This window comes from Syzygium oleosum, unplaced genomic scaffold (genome assembly GCF_021117445.2).
Source record: "Syzygium oleosum isolate NSW1041296 unplaced genomic scaffold, Sole_v2.1 Sole_v2.02, whole genome shotgun sequence".
NCBI lineage: Eukaryota > Viridiplantae > Streptophyta > Magnoliopsida > Myrtales > Myrtaceae > Syzygium > Syzygium oleosum.
The window spans coordinates 4,021,402-4,042,318 of record NW_026607486.1 but is presented as its reverse complement, the minus strand read 5'-3'; the positions used below and the strand labels follow the sequence as shown (position 1 = coordinate 4,042,318).

The window sequence follows — 20,917 nt, the reverse complement described above, 5'->3', positions numbered from 1 at the left end:
GTTTCCACCACTGAGGGAGTTGGGAAATCAAACGACAATCTTGCTGGAAATGTTCGGCCTGAACTCAAATCGTGCCGAAGTGAAGGGAGTAGGGATGAGGAAGGAGTGGTTTAAGACAGGTCGGGAGGATCCATGTAGCGGCATCAACCTTGCATAATCTCAGCAATTAAAAGAAGAAAACATCGATGATGGAACCGGCTTAAATTGAAGAGGATGTTAACTAGAGATTAAGTTGATAGCTTGGCCTATCGAAAAGCATTAACTCCAGCAATGCTACCACACAGCATATAAAAGGGTTTAGCCAAAAACACCTCTTTATACCAGGCCAAGTGAAACAATACAGAGACACTACAGAAAAAATTACAATTTCCGTCTCATCGTTAATAAGTATGGAACGAGCTAAGTCGCTAAGTCACCATCTTCTCTGCTAAAGAACAAAACAACATCGCTCAATTATCAACGTACACAATCAGAGAGCCTACGGAGATGAAGCCTCCATCTAACACAAGACAAAAACACTAGTTTTCACCCCCCCTTTCACTGTTTCATCACAGTTCAACTTTACTTAATTTTTTGAAGGAATAAAATAAAATTATATATATAATCGGTCTGGTCCGATCGGTTCTGTTCCCACCCTGGAACCGGGAATCAGATAAAAAATTACTGGTTCCAATTTCTTGGAACCGGGTGCCGGACCGATACCTTCTGAAACCGCCAAGAACCGGCCAGTTCAGTCTAGTCCGGTCCGAACGGTTCCCGGTTCGGTCGGTCTATTTTGCACGTCCCTAAATCAAATCCTCGACTTGAAATGACAACATTTTTTTTACTATATAGGGATCCGCTAGGTATACGTCGAATGACAGAAACTGTTGTGGTTACTTGGGTGAGGAATTAGTGGGTGCTTGAAGAATTCGAACACCCCATTGTTAGAAGAACATAAAAGATATTCATGAATCTCATATCGACATGACATTTGAATGCATGATACGGGTGCAAAAAGCGAGAGGAAATCTAAGCATAACACGACATACAACATTCGATCCGTACATCGACGACAATCGTTACTTCGCAGCTGTTCCGATAGATGACAAGAAGGCGTGCTTTGGTATTGTAAGTCGAATCCTTTTGGTACGCTGAACAAAAGTCACGATGATTCGATAAGAATCAAAAGTTACTAGTAAGAATATGGCGGACAGACACAAATTGCAACTGGAACTTGCCATCATCATCAAAACCAGCTATTTCGTTATTTGCAGCAGGGATAGTTTTTGGTCGTGAATTTCGCAAAACATTTACCAAAACAAAAAATAAAGGCTTAATACCACGAAAAACCCTAAACTGGTACACTTGTGACACATTTACCCCAAACTATTTTTGTGACCATAAAAAACCCCAAACTGGTACACCTGTGACAATTTTACCTTGAACTATTTTTTTGATCACCAAAAACCCTAAACTGGTATACCTGTGACAATTTTACCCTGAACTTACCACAAAAAATCCCAAACTGGTACATATGTGACAATTTTACCATGAATTAAAATTTTAATATTATTTTTTTTTCGAATATTTATTTATTTTTTATTCTTTTCTTTTCTTTTTTTTTTTCATCTTCAAACTCTGGCCCGGCGACCGGCCAGAGGCGGAAGCCGGCGAGGGCCGCCCTCGCCGGCGTCGGGCGAGGGCCGTCCTCGCCCGCCCAGGGCAAGGGCGACCCTCGCCCGACTCAGGTGCGAGGCGGCCCTCGCCCGACGCCGGATTTGGCGAGGGCGACCCTCGGCTGCGTCGGGCGAGGGCCGCCCTCTTCTCCCGAGTCCGGGCGAGGGTCGCCCTTGCTCCCGGGCGAGCGAGGACGGCCCTCGCTCGACGCAGCGAGGGTCGCCCTTGCCGATCCGGCGAGGGCGAGGCGGCTGACTCCGGCGAGGGGCGGCCCTCGCCCGACGCCGGATCTCGGCGAGGGCGGCCTCGCCGACGCCGGCGAGGCCAGCCCTCGCCCGATACCGGCGAGGGTCGCCCTCGCCGGCTTCCGCCTCTGGCCGGTCGCCGGATCGGCGACCGGCCAGAGGTTGAAGGTGAAGGAAAAAAAAAGAAAAGAAAAGAAAAGAAAAAATAAAAAAATTCAAAAAAATAATATTAAAAATTAGTTCGGGGTAAAATTGTCACATGTGCACTAGTTTAGGGTTTTTTGTGATATGTTTGGGGTAAAATTGTCACAGGTGTACCAGTTTGGGGTTTTTTATGGTAAAAAAAAATAGTTTGGGGTAAATGTGTAACAAGTGTACCAGTTTAGAGTTTTTCGTGGTATTAACCCAAAAATAAAATAAAATAAATAACTAGAGAAAAAAATGTTAATTGGGGTGAGAGAGGCTCGAACTCTCGACCTCAGGATAACTCAGAAGCTATGAGACCTACGCGCTAGCCAACTGCGCCACCACCCCCGGTTGTTCCTTCTCTCAAATTAAACATAATAATCATTAACATTTTGATTGATGTATCGACTCGATAAGCCACGAGTTTAATTATGTTAATCTCCATGTTACTCAGTAAAATGTATCGGAAAATTTTCAGTTTGTTCTAATCAGTCGAATGTATGCGAAAACCTTTTCGTTTTTTGTTTCGATTGCTCAAACGTTGAGGAAATGAGGCAAATTTGAAGGGTTACTTTTATAGGGTACCCTATAAAAAGACCAAGCATGAAATAATTTTACATAAATGTGAATACGAGGATACCCTATTCATTGTGCAATGACATATTCTGCTATTTTTTCTCTTTGAAATCTCCCGTTTCTGCCTTAATACATTCACTCTCATTTTCTTTACCTCGATAGTGACTTTTCTATTGTGGTTAAACGGATACATTCGCACGTGCTTTCTCTTGTTAGAATTTAAATCTTCGCATAGGCTCCATAAGCTTCGATGTGGAGAAATAGAGACCAAGCCCGGATAGGAAAATTAAAAAGCACAGTTAAAGCAATCGCATCTCCCTTGTACCCTATTGAGATAGGATTACTTACAAAGATAAAGAATAATTGTACTTGATTTCCGTCTAATCTTTGCAAATCATCGAGCATCTTGTAAAGCGACCAAATAAAAATCAAGCATCTTGTACAACTGATAAAGACAAAAAAAAAAGATCATACTTCATTACATATATATGGGTTTAGTCATATGCCTTGTGGGGGCAAAAGCAGGGTTCCATGGTGTAGTGGTTAGCACTCTGGACTTTGAATCCAGCGACCTGGGTTCGACTCCCGGTGGGACCTTCCTCGCTTCTTCTTTTTGAGCGAAACTTCCTTGGCTCAATCTCAATCTATGTTTCTTGGCTTCTATTTTGAGCACAAAAAAAAAATATGTATATATTTGTAATGCAAGTGGCCCGCAAGGAATTGGTAGCACTCCACGGATAGAGGAGATCAAAATCACGATGCAGAGTCACACGGTTGAGACCAATGAATTCAATCCTTTAGATTTTCGAACCATAAGTTTGAACAACAAAACGAATTTACCCCAAAAAAGGGACTCTTTTAACCGCGTGGGGCTCGTGTTCAACTTGAAGATTTTCATGGTGTCTTATCTAAAATGGATTAGCAAGTTAAATTTGTTAGATCCAATGTTGAGTCGTGCATAATTAGTATTTTGATTCTCTACCAACTTCCAATCGAATTTTTCTTGTATTGATTTATCACTTTTAGCACAACTGATAATATATGGCAAAAACAAACAATATACAATGCCGCTGCGTTCGTACACGAATGCTTCATTTAAAAATGCTTACTTGGATTTTGTTGTGGTCACTTTCAGGACACACAAATCTGTGTTTCTGTAAATCCTTGTAACGAGGAAAATCACATTTGAAATGAGCTTAATTAGGTGTTCAAGAAGATTTGAGTACCTTGTATTCATTAGAAAAGAGAATGAATATTTATATTTTCTAACAGCTTTTGAAATAAATAAATCTGTCGGAGCATCTAAAGGCGGAAAAAAAAACAAATCCGCTCTAAACCTATTATATTCAATTTTGCCAATATAATCTTAAATATTTTTGTAAAATTTTAATATAGTCATTCTAACCAATTTTCTCCTGAAATTGCTTACCTAACATCTAGTCATTGCCGATCGTCTTATGTCACCCTAGAATGAAAGGGGAGATCTTGTAGTTCTTGATCTATGTAGATACTAGTTAGGTGTTCCATTATATTTTTCTAGTGAGGCCGAACCTAAACCCGTGCTCAATAGATAATTGTCTGTACAATGATAAGGGATATACGGATTCTCAAAAAGAGAGGAGCCATGGGGATCGCCCAAGTCCTATGAGTGAATAAAAAGTTGGATTTGCATTGGATCTCATATGAATCGCCCCATCTATCCTCATGAGGAGAGATTTGGTTTCAAACCCAGTTCGAACAAGAGAAGTACGCCATGCTAACGTGTCTTGGATGATCCAAATCTCAGGGTCATGCGCTAATAAGCACATTAAACTATCCATATGACTGAGAGCCTTCACAGCCTAGGTACAATAACGCAATTATTAAGAGAGTGCTTTACCATTGAGCTAATAGCTCATTGTGTAGGCCTCCCGCTGGGATCGACTATATCAAAAGCACGAGAAACCCCATCCCCCTTTTTCTTTTTCGCCCCCATGTCGCCACACGGGAGAGGCATGAGGACGTAAAAAATGGGATCCTATCAACTTGTTCTGACCTAGGATAATAAGCTCATGAGCTTGGTCTTTCTTCACCATCTAGAAATGAAAGAGGACTTCCATCTCCAAGTCATATGGCCGATTTGACGTGAACAAAATTACTCAAAACGAAGTCATTGTGAGTAATTTTATGAATTTTTTTTCCTTTTTTCTATCCTTTTATTTTTTTAATTTTTTTTGTTTTGATCATGATCTTCTTCCCCTGTCCACCACCATCGTCTCCGTCTCAAGATAGACGAATCAATCATGGTTGCTTATAGAAATATCAGAAAAGTCATAAACCTATTGCATTGACGCTAATTTAATAAAAATATTTTTTTTGTGCTAATTTAATTATAAACCTATCATTTCAGTCATTCTAACTAATTTTAGCTAGATATCGTTGATGTAGACGTCGAGCGGTCTACGTGGCAATGCTGGCACTGATGTTGATAAATTTTAATAATGTTTTAATATTTTTTAAATGTTTTTTAAAATTTTTCTTTCTTCTTCCTTTTGCCGATGACCGGCCACAGGTGATAGTCGGACGGGTTAACCTGGCCTGGGCGAGGGTCACCGTTGCCCACCACAGGCGAGGCCCGACCGGGCAAGGGCAGGCCCTGGTGAGGCAAGCCCTCGCCTAGGCCACGGTGGGCTCACCAAGCGTTGCCTTCACCCGGGTGACGCTCGGCAAGGAGAGCCCTTGCCCAAGCTAGGGTGGCCTCGCCAGATTTGGCCAGGGCAAGTCAACCCTCGCTTGGCTGGGCCTCACTTGTGGTGGTCAATGACGACCCTCGCCCTAGTGAGGCCAGCCCACCCAGTCGACCATCGCCTGTGGTCGGTGGCCGGTCACCGGTAAAAGGAAGAAGAAAGAAAACAAATAAAAATAAGAATGAAAATTATTAGAATATTATTAAAAATTATCTACGTCAACGCCAGCAGTGCCACGTAGGCCAGCTGACATACACATTAGCGATATCCAGCCAAAATTAGTCGAAAGGACTGAATTGACACTATGTCAAAAGGTTTATGACTAAATTAGCACAAAAAAAAGGTTTCGAACTAAATAGACACCAGTGAAATAGGTTTAGGATTTTCTGACACTTTTCCCTTATCATCTCTCGCGCATCCGAAAGGACTAATCCTGGTTCGTTTGGTCTCATAGCATCATTGAGTACATCTCTAATTTGACACGAGTACGAGAAATTAGGATTAAACCTGTTGTAAATTAAGCTTTGCAAATAAACACATCTGCGCAGCATCTAACGTCATTCGATCTCCAAGAGACATAATCACTAGATAGGATGTGCTTAGAGGCCAATGATCCCTCGCCTTCGATTTCCACTCTCGCGGCGGCAGTTCATCTTTGCCGTCGTCGAGCGAGCCCTATATCTCGGTTGAGCGCTTCCAAAGCCTAAGATCGAGGCTTGGGTTCGTTGCGGCCGCATCCCCTCACCCTGATGGCAGCCATAAAATGAGTAGAAAGGAGTTCGCAGATTCAATTGTGAAAAGGAGGAAGGAGGGCCTGATCTGGGAGGAGGAGGAGAAAAGAAGGAAAAAATAAAAAGAAAGAAGGAAAAGTTTTGGAAAATTAATAACTCAAAATGACATCGTTTTCGAGTAATTTGTCTTCGTCAGAGCACTAGCGTGTCACGTTGGACGGTTGGCGATGACAATATGACCGCATCAACAATTTCGTGCACAAATTGACTAGAAGACTATATTGAAATCTTACCAAAAATTTAAAATTATATTATCGAAAATAAAAAAAAAACTTAAGATTAAATCGATATCCTTACGAATAAATTCATAACTGATTTGGTAAAAGCATATTCCATTTTCGTCCACCGTCGCATTTGAATCTTCCCTCCGTTGCAGGCTTCATTTTCGCTGCCCAATGGCAAAAGGGACCACGTGGCATCGAAACTTGTGGTCAGGCCGAAGCTTTGATTTTTTTCCAAGCAATTTCTCTCTGGGAATAACCCCCCCCCAAAAAAAGGAAAAAGGAAATAAAAAGAAGAAGGGATTTTTACATTATCAACAATAAAGACCGCGTTTCGGCGCGATTGACCAGAGAAACAGCGGGCCGTGCGAATTCCATCGGGATAAGAGGAAGATATCTTCGCCGTCCGAGCTGGCAACGGTCCAGATATAAGTGGGGGTGGGGGGCCCACCCACATGAAGGAAGACGCTCCCACCCACACGACAGAAGAAAGACAGCCCCGTCGAAGCATGTGGAGATCGGGCGTGCCACGTGAGCGCCCCGCGGGGCTGCGCGCTCGTCCACGTGGCGCCCGGCGGGAGGCCGCCCGAGATCGCGCGCAACTCCCCACCTCTTATCAACAGAATTTCCCACATAAATCCCTCCCTCTTTCCACCACCAAAAAAAAAAATAAAAAAATTCCTCTCTTACTAATTCGTCCTTTGATTTTTCTCTCTTTTCTTTTTGACCCCCCCCTCTTCTCTCTCTCTCTCTCTCTCTCTCTCCGTCGGAACGGTTCCGACGCCATGAACGCCGTCGCCACCGCCGCCGCTCTGTCGCTGCCGATCTCCCTCTGCAAACCATCGAAGCTCAACGTCAGAAAGGTGATGAAACGCACCCCCTTTCCTCTCGTCGGGAGCTGTATGTATCTGGCCTGTTTCTCCGTGTTTGGAAAATGGAGTCCGTGTTGTTTACTGTTTAGTCCGTAGCTGAACCTTTAGGAGTTAATGACCACCGAGCTGGCGAGGCTAGGGGGATGAAATCATGGATTGTCGTCCTCGCTCGGCGCTCGATCGCGCGGCGCTCCTCGTTTCGCCAGCTGATCAGCGTTTCCTGAATGTTTTTCAGTGCCTTTTGCTCGGTTGCTTTCTTTTAGTGAGGATTAGTCTGATTAGATGTTCTGATCGTTTTATGGTAGCCTGACCAGTGGGATGATAGAAACCGAAAGTGTCATTTAGCTTCATCAAGATTATCTTTTTAGGATTCTCATTTTGTAGGGGCAACTTGTTCACTGAATTGTGCCTAGAAACACTTCGATCGAGTATAAGATATGGTGGAATCCTTTGCTTTTCAAGATTTGCTCTCAGTATGAATGTGAGCAATCCCCAAAACATTCTGCTTGGTTGGTGATATCTTGCAACATCCTATGTAATGCATGCCATTGGGCTTCATCCTATGTAAGGAATACAGGATGGCGGCAATCTGTTCAGTGGATCTTGCCAAACTCTACTGCTGAACGGAGGACGTGAACACAAATTTATCATTCTTTAAAATAAGATTCATCAGGACTACGACGCGCAATCTAAGTAAAGTATCTGATTAGTTTTGTAATAAACTTGCTTACTTGAAGGTTGTTGGATTGCAGGGGGTCAGAGGGAGATTTAGGGTTGTTGCTGTATTTGGAGAGGAAGGGGAACTGGTGGACAAGAAGAGTCTGTGGGGTCCTCTCTTTGATGTGGAGGATCCACGGTCTAGAGCCCCACAGTTGAAGGGGAAGTTTTTGGATGTAAATCAGGCTCTGGAAGTTGCTAGATATGACATTCAATATTTGGATTGGAGAGCTAGACAAGATCTACTCATGATTATGCTCCTTCATGAAAAGGTTTGCGTCAATCTCGTCTAATAGATTCGGTGGAATGTCTAAATCAGTCTTCATCTTTTTCTTTGTACCTCACTGAAGGGTCATGGATACTTTGATAATTTTCTTCTATCTTGAAGTCTTGTTCTCTCGTACTTTAGGTTGTCAGAAGGATCGGTCGTTGTTGTCACTGACATCGTCCTGTATAATGTCGGAGTTGGTTTTATTTGAAGTTCTCACTTTCAGAGAACAATTGTAGGTCGTGGAGGTTCTGAATCCTCTAGCTCGTGAATACAAATCCATTGGTACCCTGAAGAAGGACCTGGCGGGGTTGCAAGAAGAGTTAGAACAAGCTCACAGACAGGTGAATACCATACATTTTACAAACCTATTGCGACATTGCTGTACTCCATAGCCATGCATCCATTGTCGGTTCATTTCTGGAGAGACAAGACAGTGTAGAATGACTTGTTTGAGTCTAAAACACGCATAACTTGACAGGTTCATATCTCCGAAGCAAGGGTTGCCACTGCCTTGGATAAGCTAGCGTACATGGAGACATTGGTTAACGACCGGTTATTGCAAGACAGAAACACAACTGAGACCCCTGAAACAGCTTCTCCCCCTAGTACTTCTGCTCAATCTCTCGTAGCTGCGAAAAGGAAAGCGCCTCGGAAAAGTTTAAAGGTGTCAGGTCCAGTTCAACCTTACCATCCTCGCCTGAAGAACTTCTGGTACCCTGTTGCTTTCTCAGCTGACCTAAAGGATGACACAATGGTAAATTAGTCTTCCAAAATATTCATCTTCTTTTAGTATTACATGTTTGTCATATAATCTGCTTTTACCTAGTAAGAGCATGCCCCACCAAGCTTTCATGAATCTGTAAGTTCAGAAAACGTGAAAGAGCACTAGGACCAGTTATGCTTGAGATTTGGTTTCCGATAATAGTTTTGCCATGAACCTTAGCTCAGTCGAGCTTACTTGGATTAAATGCTCTGTTGCAGATGCCAATCGATTGCTTCGAGGAACTTTGGGTTCTTTTCCGTGGCAAGGATGGAAAACCTGGATGTGTCCAGAATACTTGCGCACATAGAGCATGCCCTCTTCACCTCGGTTCCATTAATGAGGGTCGTATCCAATGTCCATACCACGGTTAGTGGGATAAGCATCCCTCCATCAAAATTGTACTCAAAGGGATCGCATTTTTTTTTAATATAGATGAATAAGTGTCTAACTTTTCACATATTTCATGTATGGCATCAGGATGGGAGTATACAACTGATGGGAAATGCGAAAAAATGCCATCAACACGACTGCTTGATGTTAGAATTCGATCTTTACCTTGTTTTGAACAAGAAGGCATGATCTGGATTTGGCCTGGTGATGATGCTCCAGACACAATCCTTCCTTCATTGTTGCCTCCTTCTGGATTTGTGGTCCATGCCGAGGTATATATTATCTCTTTATTTATTTGTTTCATGAAGCATACTGTAGACATCTGGAATTTGTTGGAGAAAACTGATCTTGCATATTTTGTGTACCCGATGCCTCAGATAGTAATGGAACTTCCTGTGGAACATGGGCTGCTTCTGGACAACCTTTTGGATCTTGCACATGCTCCCTTTACTCACACTTCCACCTTTGCAAAGGGATGGAGTGTTCCCAGGTTTGTTTCTGCAAAGCTATCTGCCATCGAGAGATTTAGGCGACTGAAGCACGGATGCCCTTTTAGTAATTGATATTATGAAAAGCTTTTCAGTTCTTTTTGTTGTAAAAGATGAAAAATGCTTCTTGTACATAAATAGAAGTGAGTGGAAATGTGGTATTTTATTTTGAAACACGAGTAGTGGGTCAAAAAGAGGCCGATAAATGGGGAAAAAAATGAGAAATCAGGTAATGAAAGAGAATGACATGTTCACGATGCATCAGTATCCCTATTCTTGCATATGTGTTTCCTCTCTGGTTCACTTACAGGTTATGGTGCAAAATTGTCAGCTTGGTGAAATTTCTCACGCCTGCATCCGGCCTCCAAGGTTACTGGGATCCCTATCCAATTGATATGGAATTTCGACCACCTTGTATGGTTTTGTCGACCATTGGGATATCTAAGCCTGGAAAACTGGAAGGGCAGAGTACCCAGCAGTGCGCAACACATCTCCACCAGCTTCATGTATGTTTACCTTCAACAACAAATAAGACGAGGCTATTGTACAGAATGTCGCTGGATTTTGCTCCCCTGCTGAAGCAAGTTCCCTTTATGCAATACCTATGGAGGCACTTTGCAGAACAGGTAAAGATCTTCTTAGCCTGTTCTATTATTTCTTATGGGTGAGGGATACTATGGACATTCTTCGTTTTAGATCAACAAGTTATTTCCTAGGGCATCCTGAGCGAAACCTGAGAGGTGCCCTGATGTTCTATTATCAGAGTAAACCCTGTGGCACAGCACGCCAGTCGTTCATCGTGGGGTAGGGGATCACTCTTCATAGGTTTTTCTTGACAATAGATCATTATGTTTAGGTTGAGATGGAACTCCAGTGATATATGTCAAGCCATGTACTTGATACTGATTTCCAACAGTATCTGAAGCCAATTCATTAACTCTATGTTTGGGAACCAAGGAGTTGTTGGGGGTGGGGAATGAAACTTGGCCAAATTTTCCCTCCAAATTCATCTCACAAAAATTTCAAAATTTCTCTAATTTTTTATGCCCATTCCTCTCGTTTTCCTTCTTTCCCCAAACAGAGAGCCTAGGAGTCATCTAGGTTCAACTTCTGAACCCAGAGATGTATCTCATGTACAGCAGGGCGCTATAACTGGAAGTTGCAGTTCACCATGGAACTTAATCTCATCTAGCTATGTCGAGGAATCCAAACGTCTTCTGGTTTTCTTTGAAAAAAGAAATGGTCAAAATTTCTTTACTGGGTTTCCGAAACTCGAGTATTCTCAGCAAGTTTTCCTTTTCCAGGATTTAACTTTATTCTATAGCCCTTATAACACCGAAAGAGCTGCTATTACTGTCGTTTAATGATCACATTCTGATATTATACTCATAGACGAAAGTATGACAGGTCTTGAATGAGGATTTGCGGCTAGTGCTCGGCCAGCAAGAGCGAATGATCAATGGTGCGAATGTATGGAATTGGCCCGTATCCTACGACAAGCTGGGAGTGAGATACAGACTATGGAGAGATGCGGTAGAACGAGGGGCCAAGCAATTACCATTCAGCAAATCGGGGTAATCTACATCTCATGCCCGACGGAGTTCCATCAGTTCTTGATGATCCGCACGCCGCATTCGATTGCTGACTCCTCGTGCACAGCTTAAGCTCTAATGAAAGCCTTCTGGCCGATGCCATTGTTATTCAGTTTGATTCGTCCTCCTCGGCCCTATCTAAAGGGCAGTCGGATGTACCTTGCGGGAACTGTGAATTGGACTGAGGCAAACGAAATGGATTCTTTACAGGAACGGCCCTGGGTAATACTGTGCACTCAGTTTTTACCTTTTTCCTGTGTACAGTATTAAGAAGTCCATTTCTCGATTTGTTTTTTGCTCTTTTTGGGGTTTCTTCATCAGTCCTCCCAAGTTTCTACAGTAGTGTTCAAGATTTGCTTCTGAGTCGCTAGGCATATGGCATTCGGTCTCTCTTCCCTGTAACCCAAAATTCCACTTTGTATGAAACGCCAGTTTGTCGAATCAAAAGTTAAAGTCCCGAAATCTGGTTCTTCTTTGGCCGGATGCTGCGCATTATCCGTCCGCGAGACGGATATCAGCATCAATATCTCGTGGCGCATATCCAGAATATGACCCCAAAAGCCTAGCTGCAAACAGTAGCACTTTTATACGGTGCCTTACTACACCAAGATGGGTATCATAAAGTCGCTATCTCTGTAACCTTTGAACTAGGAGCATCAAATTACACACAAAACTGAAATGGCTAACCACATATTCGTTTTTACTCGCACCACCCTGAAAACTGAAACGCGGGCCAAAGGAAAGTCCAGAAGAATTCCATAACGAAAGACGGATCACAGAGCCGCACCGCAGAAGGGGCAGAAGCTGAACTCGGGCTCGACGGGCCGGTCGCAGGAGCCGCACCGCATGCCGTGGGGCTCCGCCTTCATCCTCGGCGGCGGCGGCGGCGGCGGGGGAGGGAGGGACGCGGAGGGCGGCGGGAAGAAGAGGCCGCAGCCGCCGCAGTGCATGAGGGGGGCTCTCCCCGGCCAGCGCCAGACGGGGACGAAGAAGAGCTTCAGCACCTTGTCGTAGTCGACGAGATCGGCCCTCGACCCGCACGCTACGCACCGCCCCGCGCCCGATTGCAGCACCCGCCTCGCCTGCTGCTCCAGCCCTCCCACGAAGAAGAAGAACATCCCTCTTTTACCCACGGAAGAACGGAAGAATTCCTTCTGGGATTTTACGTTAACTGCTTGGTTTATGGAGATTGCGCGATGCCTCTAAAATCGGGGGTTTATCAATGGAGGAAGAGGAGAAGGAGATGGGACTCGCCGGAGGGTTCTGGATTCTGCTTGGGGTTGCTTACTGCTTTAGGCTTGTTCCAGAATCTTGATGTTTTTCAGCTTAAAAAAGGATCGCATACGTGTTGACAACATATATCTATTATCTAGTGGGGTTAATACCACGAAAAATCCTAAACTGGTACACTTGTGACACATTTACCCCAAATTATTTTTTTGACCATAAAAAACCCCAAACTGGTACATCTGTGACAATTTTACCCCGAACTATTTTTTTGACCATCAAAACCCCAAATGGTAAGATCGTGACAATTTTACCATGAACTTATCACAAAAACCCCAAACTAGTACATATGTGACAATTTTACCATGAATTAAAATTTTAATATTATTTTTTATTTTTTTCGAATTTTTATTTATTTATTTATTTTTTTCCTTTTTTTTTTTTCTTTATCTTCAACCTCTGGCCGGTCGCCGATCCGGCGACCAGCCAGAGGCGGAAACCGGCGAGGGCCGCCCTCGTTGGCGTCGGGCGAAGGCCGTCCTTGCCGAGATCCGGCGAGCGACCCTCGCCGTGATCGGGCAGGGTTTGCTCTCACTGCGTCGGGCGAGGGCCGTCCTCGCCAGATCCGGCGAGGGCCGCCCTCGCCGGTATCGGGCGAGGGCTGCCCTCGCCTGCGTCGGGTGGGGGCCGCCCTCGCCGGCGTCGGGCGAGGGTTGTCCCCGCCCGCCCAGGGCAAGGGCGATCCTCGCCCGACTCAGGCGAGGACGACCCTCGCCGGTATCGGGCGAGGGCTGCCCTCGCCGGATCTGGCAAGGGCGACCCTCGCCTACGTCGGGCGAGGGTTGCCCTCACCGGATCTGGCAAGGGCGACCCTCGCTTGCGTCGGGCGAGGGTTGCCCTCGCCGGCGTCAGGCGAGGGCTGTCCTCGCCAGCCTAGGCGTCGGGCGACCTCGCCCAGGCTCGGGAGAGGGCGACCACTCGCTGCGTAGTGCTAGGGCGGCCCTCGCTAGAAGCTTTGGGCGAGGCGGCCCTCGCTGGGCGGCGAGGACGGCCCTCGCTGAGAATCCTCGGGCGAGCGGCCCTCGCCGCGTCGAGCGGAGGACGACCCTCGCCGGCCGCGGCGAGGCCTCCTCGCAATCCGGCAAGGGTCGCCCTTGCCGAGTCGAGCGAGGGCGGCCCTCGCCGGCTTCCGCCTCTAGCCGGTCGCCGGACCGGCGACCGGTCAGAGGTTGAAGTGAAGAAAAAAAAAAAGAAAAGAAAAGAAAAGAAAAAAATTCAAAAAATAAAAAAATAATATTAAAAATTAGTTGGGGTAAAATTGTCACATGTGTACCAGTTTAGGATTTTTTGTGGTATGTTCAGGGTAAAATTGTCACAAGTGTACCAGTTTAGAGTTTTTTATGGTAAAAAAAATAGTTTGGGGTAAATGTGTCACAAGTGTACCAGTTTAGGGTTTTTCGTGGTATTAACCCTTATCTAGTGTTAGTTTTCAATATATAAGTTTCACATAAATACGAGACTAATTAATGTAGTGAAAGATCCGACCGAGAAAAAAGAAATGTAGCGAAAAGATTATTAATATTCTCTCAGAAGGATATTGCGGTCTTATGATCACGAATTTAGAATCAAATGATACAGAGGGAGTGGCAAAACGAGACGGAACAAAGCTATTATTACGAAGAGGTCGAAACAATCCATTGCCTCTGTTAATTGAGAAACATGAATCGAAAAAAGATGAAAGATTAATTAAAAAAAGGGTAAGTACACCGTCTGTTGCCCGAGCGTAATTGATTATTTAAAACTTTCGAAAGATACAATCGAGTTTTGAAATTTGTCGAAAAAAGATAAAGCAATCGAGTCCCTTGCTCTGTTCCGTTTGGTTGGATGCACGTGACGCAACTGAAAAAGATAAAAAGAAACTAAAATTAAACAGGAAAAAAGATTAAAAAAATAAAAGGAGGAGGAAAAATTATTAACATGAAAAAGCTAAAAGATTAAACAAAAATATAGTGCCCATAAGACTTGGGTCGCGCTGCCTCCTAGTAGGCTCCTACTTCGCCAGTGAGGGATCGCAACCTTCGTAGCAAGGGCCGGCGGCCCCAATTGTGGGCTCCGGTGCTCCCTCTCTTCTTTGTGAAAGTGTGCTTTGCAAATTTTTTTGGTTTACTTTTTAGTCTATTTCTTCAGAATTTTTAAATCCAACTCTAATTATAACAAGAGCAAAATGGCATCGTTTTGGATATTTTGGGCTCTTCATTGAAATAATGCCGTGTTGAAAGAGAAGGTAATAAAAAAACCACCACGACCATTTTTTGTAAGTCACGTTGAACAAAGGTAACAGAATTTAATTGCAGAAATTTAACAGTCATAGAATCCGATTACATTTTTATTAAGTTTTGGGGGTTCAATTATACTTTATCGACAAGTTTTAAAATTTCTGATGCACTTATTCTCGGAAAAAAGAGGTGGATTAACAAAAGAAAGTAGAGGGAAGTTACAAGATTACGATCGATATATGATTCTTACCTATCAATACATGATGAAAAATAAGAAAAGGAATTCTTCATCGCCAAATGTTTTGATATGCGAGATGAATCGATTAATTTATTTCATTCCTTAGTTTTACTTGTTTGTTTTTACCATATTCTCGCATACGACGAGCAATTATATATACATATGTATATCAATAAAAACCTCGAATATAATATGGAAAAGGAAAAAGAATTTATATTGCAATTTACAGCGCCCACCTATGCTCGTGTGGTGGGTGCATGTCATGTCAACGTCAACCTTCCTAAAGACTGACCGAGTCACCTTCGGTGATTGAGTCTTCCTAACTACCGTGAAACCGCATGCTTCCAGTGCCGCGCTCGCCGGACCCAGGAAGCAGAAGCCGGAGAGAGATAGTAGAGAAGGATGGTAATGAAGAATATATTTGCTTTCTCACGTCGAAGACATATATGTGGAGAAGCCTATTTATGATACATAAAGTCTAATTAATCTAGGCAACAAATATACGAAAAAGAGAAAAAATGATTCCCTAATATACAATATCAATAAAAGGGAATCGTATCAAATATACGATATCAATCAGTGTCTAATCATATCAAATCATGGGCAACAATATCTCCAACACTCCCCTTCAAGCTATTGGTCTATACACATCAAGAATTCCTAACTTGCTTAGTAGATATGCATATTGCCTCTGACGTGAAGGTTTGGTGAAGATATCTGCAAGTTGCTCCGTTGTCCTTATTCCTTTTGTCCGGATCACTCAATCTTATATCTTGTCTCTGATTAAATGACAATCAACTTTATATGCTTCATCTTTTCATGAAAAACTGGATTAATTGCGAGTTTAAGGGCAGTATCGTGGTCACAAAACAAGATCGTCGGTTCCTTTACCCATACTTCGAGATCTTGAAGCAATCCTCTTATTCTGACAATTTCACAGTTGGTCTTCGCCATTACTCGATATTTTGCTTCAGTGGATGATAATGAAGTGGTTGATTGTTTCTTCGTTTTTCATGAGAGTAGTGAGTTTCCCAGTTTGACATACAATTTCTATAATGGATTTTCTACTCATAGAGCAAGTGGCATAATTGATGTCACAATATGTCATCATTTCCATATCGTTCTCTCGAGACAATAGTATTCCTAATCCAGGACATCCTTTCAAGTACTTCACTACTTTCAATGCAGCATTCATATGAGACTGTATTGGATTATGCATGAATTGATTGAGAATTTGTATTGCGTATAATATATCAGGTCTAGTCATGGTGAGTTAGATAATTTTTCCAACAAGTCGCTGATATGTAAAAGTATCATCGAGTAAAAGATCCTCATTTAGTGGCGACAATCCCTTGTCATATTCAGACGTCGTCAAAACATTTTTGGAATGGAAGCTTGGTATATGAGGACACGAGCAACTTCTAAACGATGATGATGTTTCCTTTCGACAGTTCCGTTTTGTTGGGGGTGTATAGACACAAGAACTTTCATGAAGGATGCCATTGGACGTGAAGAATGAGGAACATTCATGATTGAAAAACTCACGAGCATTATCCGTACGAACTTGTTGGACAAATTTATGAAACTGATTTTTTTATCATTCTAACGAAGCTCTTAAGATTGGAAAGAACTTGGGCTTTGGATTGCATGAGAAAAACCCAAGTTAGCCCAAGTTGCATGTATAATCATCCATAATTGTGTGGAAAAATCAAGACCCTTCACGATGTGGAGTGTGATATGGCCCCAAATGTCCATTGTAACATAACAGAAACATCATTAGCAGGTGATGTGCTTTAAGGGAAAGGAAGTCATGATTGTTTAGCCAATGGACAAAAAGAGCATTTGGGATGAGGAAAGCAAGCACTATAACTTAAGCGTTGATGAGATAAGATAATATTATTATTGCTTTTGACATTAAACAGGTTGCCCTCATTCAAGGGAACATAAGAAAAATCAAGATTTTTGAGTAGTATGGCCTAAAAATAAAGTCCATCATGATTTTTACCCAAGTCCATCAGTTTCACAATTGAAAGGACATGAAAGAAACAAGACATCAGAATAAATAAGGATTCGGTAGGAATTGTCTTTCACAAAGTTTGGAGATAGAAATGATATTGAATTGAAAATCGGGAATGAGACGGACATATTTTAATGTAATGGATGGACTCAAACAGACATTTCTAATTTTTGTGACAGAGTTGCCACTTCCATTGGGAAGCCGAACTGAAGTACTATGAGGAGATTCACAAATATGGGAAAGGAAACGTTCATCACAAACTATGTGGTTAATAATCCATGCCTTAGTTGAAATAGAGTTCATGAGCCAATAGATTACAGCTGCATAGCTAGCCATCTTGTCGTGAGTTCCCAGCTGGCTTAATGCCTTCATGATTTGCTAGAATTGATCTTGATTGATAGGTTGATTGACCTTGGCATTTGCTGTAACTGAAATATTCTATATCCTTTTTTCTTTGTTTGTCCGTTTTCAATGCAATTTTCAATAATTTTCCTTAGAGTGATAAGGACGTTTGCAATAATCGTAAAATTTACCTTTTCTTTAATTGGAATTTTGGCCATTTGATATGGATAGAGTGGCAAAATCTCGGCCGTTGGAAGCTTTCTACGCAGGCAATGATGTGGCATGATGTGCACTGTCCGATCTAAGCGCGGCTAAGATGAAAGATGGACTGCCAGATTGAGCCGCGTGTCCTGAGCCATCCGATCATGTGATTAGATCTCGGCCACTCATCTGGACTGAAGCTCGAGCGCGTCCTGGGTTGTCGGATCGAGACGGCACGATTAAATTGTGCTTGTCGATTCCGGATGAAGAGGAGTCGTCTCCCCATTCCCGAGCGAGAAAGACCTCCATGGTTGGGTCTTTCTATTGCACTTCGTTGTTGCTCCAGCGTCGCCTTTGCCGCAAGGATGATGCGGTCGCTGACTTTCAGGTGCTCTGTGGAGGCAAGGCATTGGGACACTTCTTGCACCGCGGGTTGGTAGATCCATCCGAGCGAGGGGGCCGGAACCATGGCAAGAATTTGGCTTCGAAAAGGTAGGTATGTCTCGTTTAGAATAAGTAGGAATTTTGCTACCTTTTCTCACTCTTTGATTGCCCGATATTGGGCTAGGGTGGCTTTGGGACCTTCGAGTTTCTCTTCGACTATTTCTCGTTCCAAAGGGCCGATAGCCAGTTGAAAACGGTGATGACGGTGTGGAACCAAGTTGTCCAGCCCTTCCTCGACCCAAATCGTGGTGATGTATCTACGGTAGGCAACATCTTCTTCTACATCGATAATATCTATGATAGACATCTCCATATCTACAGGTAAACCAAAACGTTTAGGGGGCAGAGTAGCCATATCTACAAGTGTGAAAAATAAAGGAGCGAGTTGGGAAACTCAGTAAGTAAAACTCTTAATTCCCTACTAGGAAAACATCTCATCATCAAATCTAGCGGCATGACACTCGTAACATATATTATCGATAGCAGATCAATAGCAATATCATGCTTAGTGCATACTTACCCTTGGCTTGTCAATGAACACATAAACATGCTTATGCACATACCGGAGCACATGAAAGATTCGTTTACTGTCATCCTTGTTCAATCTGGGCATCCCGGCTCAACCGAGGCATCCAGCTTCAAGTTAGGCATCCAGGCTCAACCGAGGCATCCAGCTTCAAGTTAGGCATCCAGGCTCAACCAGGGCATCTCGGCTTAACTGAGGCATCTCGGGGGTAGCTCACCCGAGGCATCCAAGCTCAACCAAGGCATCTTAGCTCAACTAGGGCATCCCGACGCTAGTTTACCGAGGCATTCCGGGCTCAATCCCGGCATTCGGGCTCAATCTAGGCATCTCGTTCAATGACCGAGGCATCGCCGCCAACGCTACATGATGACGGGCGCATCTTCTCTTTAATGATCACATATAATGCTTCAAGCAAGCCGGTTGCTTATCTTTTTCTTTAGCTAATGCATATACAAGCCTGTGGGCGTGCTCAAACTAATATGTGTGTGCATCATGACCTTCCATATATATATAATATGTTGGGAACAATCCTTGATTCGTGACTTGAACCAAACGTCTAGCGCCGATCCTCGCACCAAGCAAGGCTTGGAACCGGCACGCCTCAATGCCAATCGAGGCCTTATGGCTTGGTTTTCTCGCCTTAACGTTGCATCCAAGCCGAGCGAACCTCGGCCTTGTCTCGAGGTGTGAGCACACTCAAGCATGTAAGGTATGAGAAACATAAAATATAGACCTTCAATCATGTTCATGGCTTTCACGGGTTGACACACAACTAAAGTTGACGATGTAGCTTATCGCACTAGCCAAGAGTTAGGAATTCTATTTACCTAAGGATGGTCTAGAAAGCTTGGCCGAGAGAGAGAGAGAGAGAGAGAGAGAGAGAGAGAGAGAGAGAGAGAGAGAGAGAGAGAGAGAGAGAGAGAGAGAGAGAGAGAGAGAGAGAGAGAGGAGAGAGAGGGGGGGGGGGGGGGGGGAGGGAGGATGAGAATGTGAGCCTAAAGTGTGGAAATGAAAGAGGGGTTCTTCTATTTATAGGCCTCAACTTCATCATTGCTTGTCCAAGTGGTCCAATTGATTTTCTTGAAGTGGCAAGCCTACTAGAATGAGTTGGCTAGCCTATTGGATAAATGGCAAGCCTAATAAGAAGAGGTGGCATGCCTAAGCTCTTAGGGAAATCATGAAGCCAATGTGTGCATTTCTAATTGGCACACTTGGTCATGAGTCACTAACTTCTTCCCCAAGACAAATCTTGAGCCATCATGACCAAATCTGCCTTAGGCCAGATAAGATGATGATTCACCCCCTTGCATTAATGGCCAATCCTCTAGAGCCTTCTCTTTTGTCCATATTTTCAAGAATATGGCAAACATGAGAATTAGGCCAATGGAAGCGCCAGCTTAATCGGGTATGAGTTTTTCAAGTCTATCCACGATCTACTGTGCCTACCAAACCAAAGTTCGAAGTCGAGTCACCATCAGATGTGGCGGGTCATGGCCAAACTTGTTTTGATTGGCTAAGTCGGTGCCCCATGGCATGGGCACTGTGGCTAGCGCTGGCCGCAGCCGGGCTGATCGGGCGCATGGCTCGTGCCTGACGTAGTTCGCGGCCTGTCCGCAGTGTCCTCGGCTTGACCGGGCATATGGCCGGTACAGGACCCAGCTGACCGGGCGCATGGCCCATGCTTGTCCTAGCTCATGGCCTTGTAGCATGGTCCACGGGCTAGCCGGGCACATGGCTGGTGCCTGTGCTGGTTTTTGGCTTTACAGCAGGGTCCAAGTCCAGGCACATGGTCGGCTCGTGGTTTGGCACTAGGCCTGGCTCACGGCTTGGCACATGGTCTATTAGGCAAGGTCATCGAACTAATCCGCGACCGATCCACGACCAATCCGTGACCCGTCCAAGTGGCCCATGGCCAGTTCATGACCGGTCCATGGCCAAGCATACTTGGTTCGTGGCCGACTCTCAATTGTCATGTAGTCGCGTGGGAAAGATCGTTCCGTGACCAACACACGATCGTACGGATCAATTCATGGTCGTCCGCGGTCGGTACATGACCATGCGGAATCACCCGCGATCGAAATACGAACACGCGGGATTGATCCATGATCGTCCATCGATCTGTGGTGATACGTGACCATCCCACGACTAA

The 20,917-nt window shown here is 44.0% G+C and overlaps 2 protein-coding genes and 2 non-coding genes across 4 annotated transcripts; 2 read left to right on the top strand and 2 right to left on the bottom strand.

The window, feature by feature from the left end:
* Positions 1-2,353: 2,353 nt before the first annotated feature.
* TRNAM-CAU (transfer RNA methionine (anticodon CAU)) lies at positions 2,354-2,438 on the bottom strand. Its single transcript is given in 2 exon segments — positions 2,354-2,389; positions 2,401-2,438. It is a non-coding gene; the product is annotated as a tRNA-Met (tRNA).
* A 753-nt stretch (positions 2,439-3,191) lies between these two features.
* TRNAQ-UUG (transfer RNA glutamine (anticodon UUG)) lies at positions 3,192-3,263 on the top strand. The gene has a single exon. It is a non-coding gene; the product is annotated as a tRNA-Gln (tRNA).
* A 3,876-nt stretch (positions 3,264-7,139) lies between these two features.
* Positions 7,140-11,745, top strand: LOC115664903 (chlorophyllide a oxygenase, chloroplastic). The gene is made up of 9 exons (XM_030586780.2): positions 7,140-7,267; positions 8,029-8,265; positions 8,501-8,605; positions 8,743-9,018; positions 9,246-9,393; positions 9,505-9,689; positions 9,795-9,907; positions 10,237-10,531; positions 11,313-11,745. Exons 1-9 carry the CDS (start codon positions 7,190-7,192, stop codon positions 11,481-11,483), a joined length of 1,608 nt encoding a protein of 535 aa, XP_030442640.1. The 5' UTR covers positions 7,140-7,189; the 3' UTR covers positions 11,484-11,745.
* Positions 11,746-11,783: 38 nt separating this feature from the next.
* Positions 11,784-12,802, bottom strand: LOC115664904 (uncharacterized). Its single transcript, XM_030586781.2, has one exon. It carries the CDS (start codon positions 12,613-12,615, stop codon positions 12,271-12,273), a length of 345 nt encoding a protein of 114 aa, XP_030442641.1. The 5' UTR covers positions 12,616-12,802; the 3' UTR covers positions 11,784-12,270.
* Positions 12,803-20,917: the final 8,115 nt, after the last annotated feature.

Excerpts from the sequence above, each read along its gene's own strand:
- LOC115664904 (XM_030586781.2), bottom strand. The coding sequence starts at position 12,615 with ATGTTCTTCTTCTTCGTGGGAGGGCTGGAGCAGCAGGCGAGGCGGGTG.
- LOC115664903 (XM_030586780.2), top strand. The coding sequence starts at position 7,190 with ATGAACGCCGTCGCCACCGCCGCCGCTCTGTCGCTGCCGATCTCCCTC. Across the intron at positions 8,266-8,500 it reads TTATGCTCCTTCATGAAAAG|GTCGTGGAGGTTCTGAATCC; the intron begins GTTTGCGTCAAT and ends GAACAATTGTAG. Across the intron at positions 10,532-11,312 it reads GGAGGCACTTTGCAGAACAG|GTCTTGAATGAGGATTTGCG; the intron begins GTAAAGATCTTC and ends AAAGTATGACAG.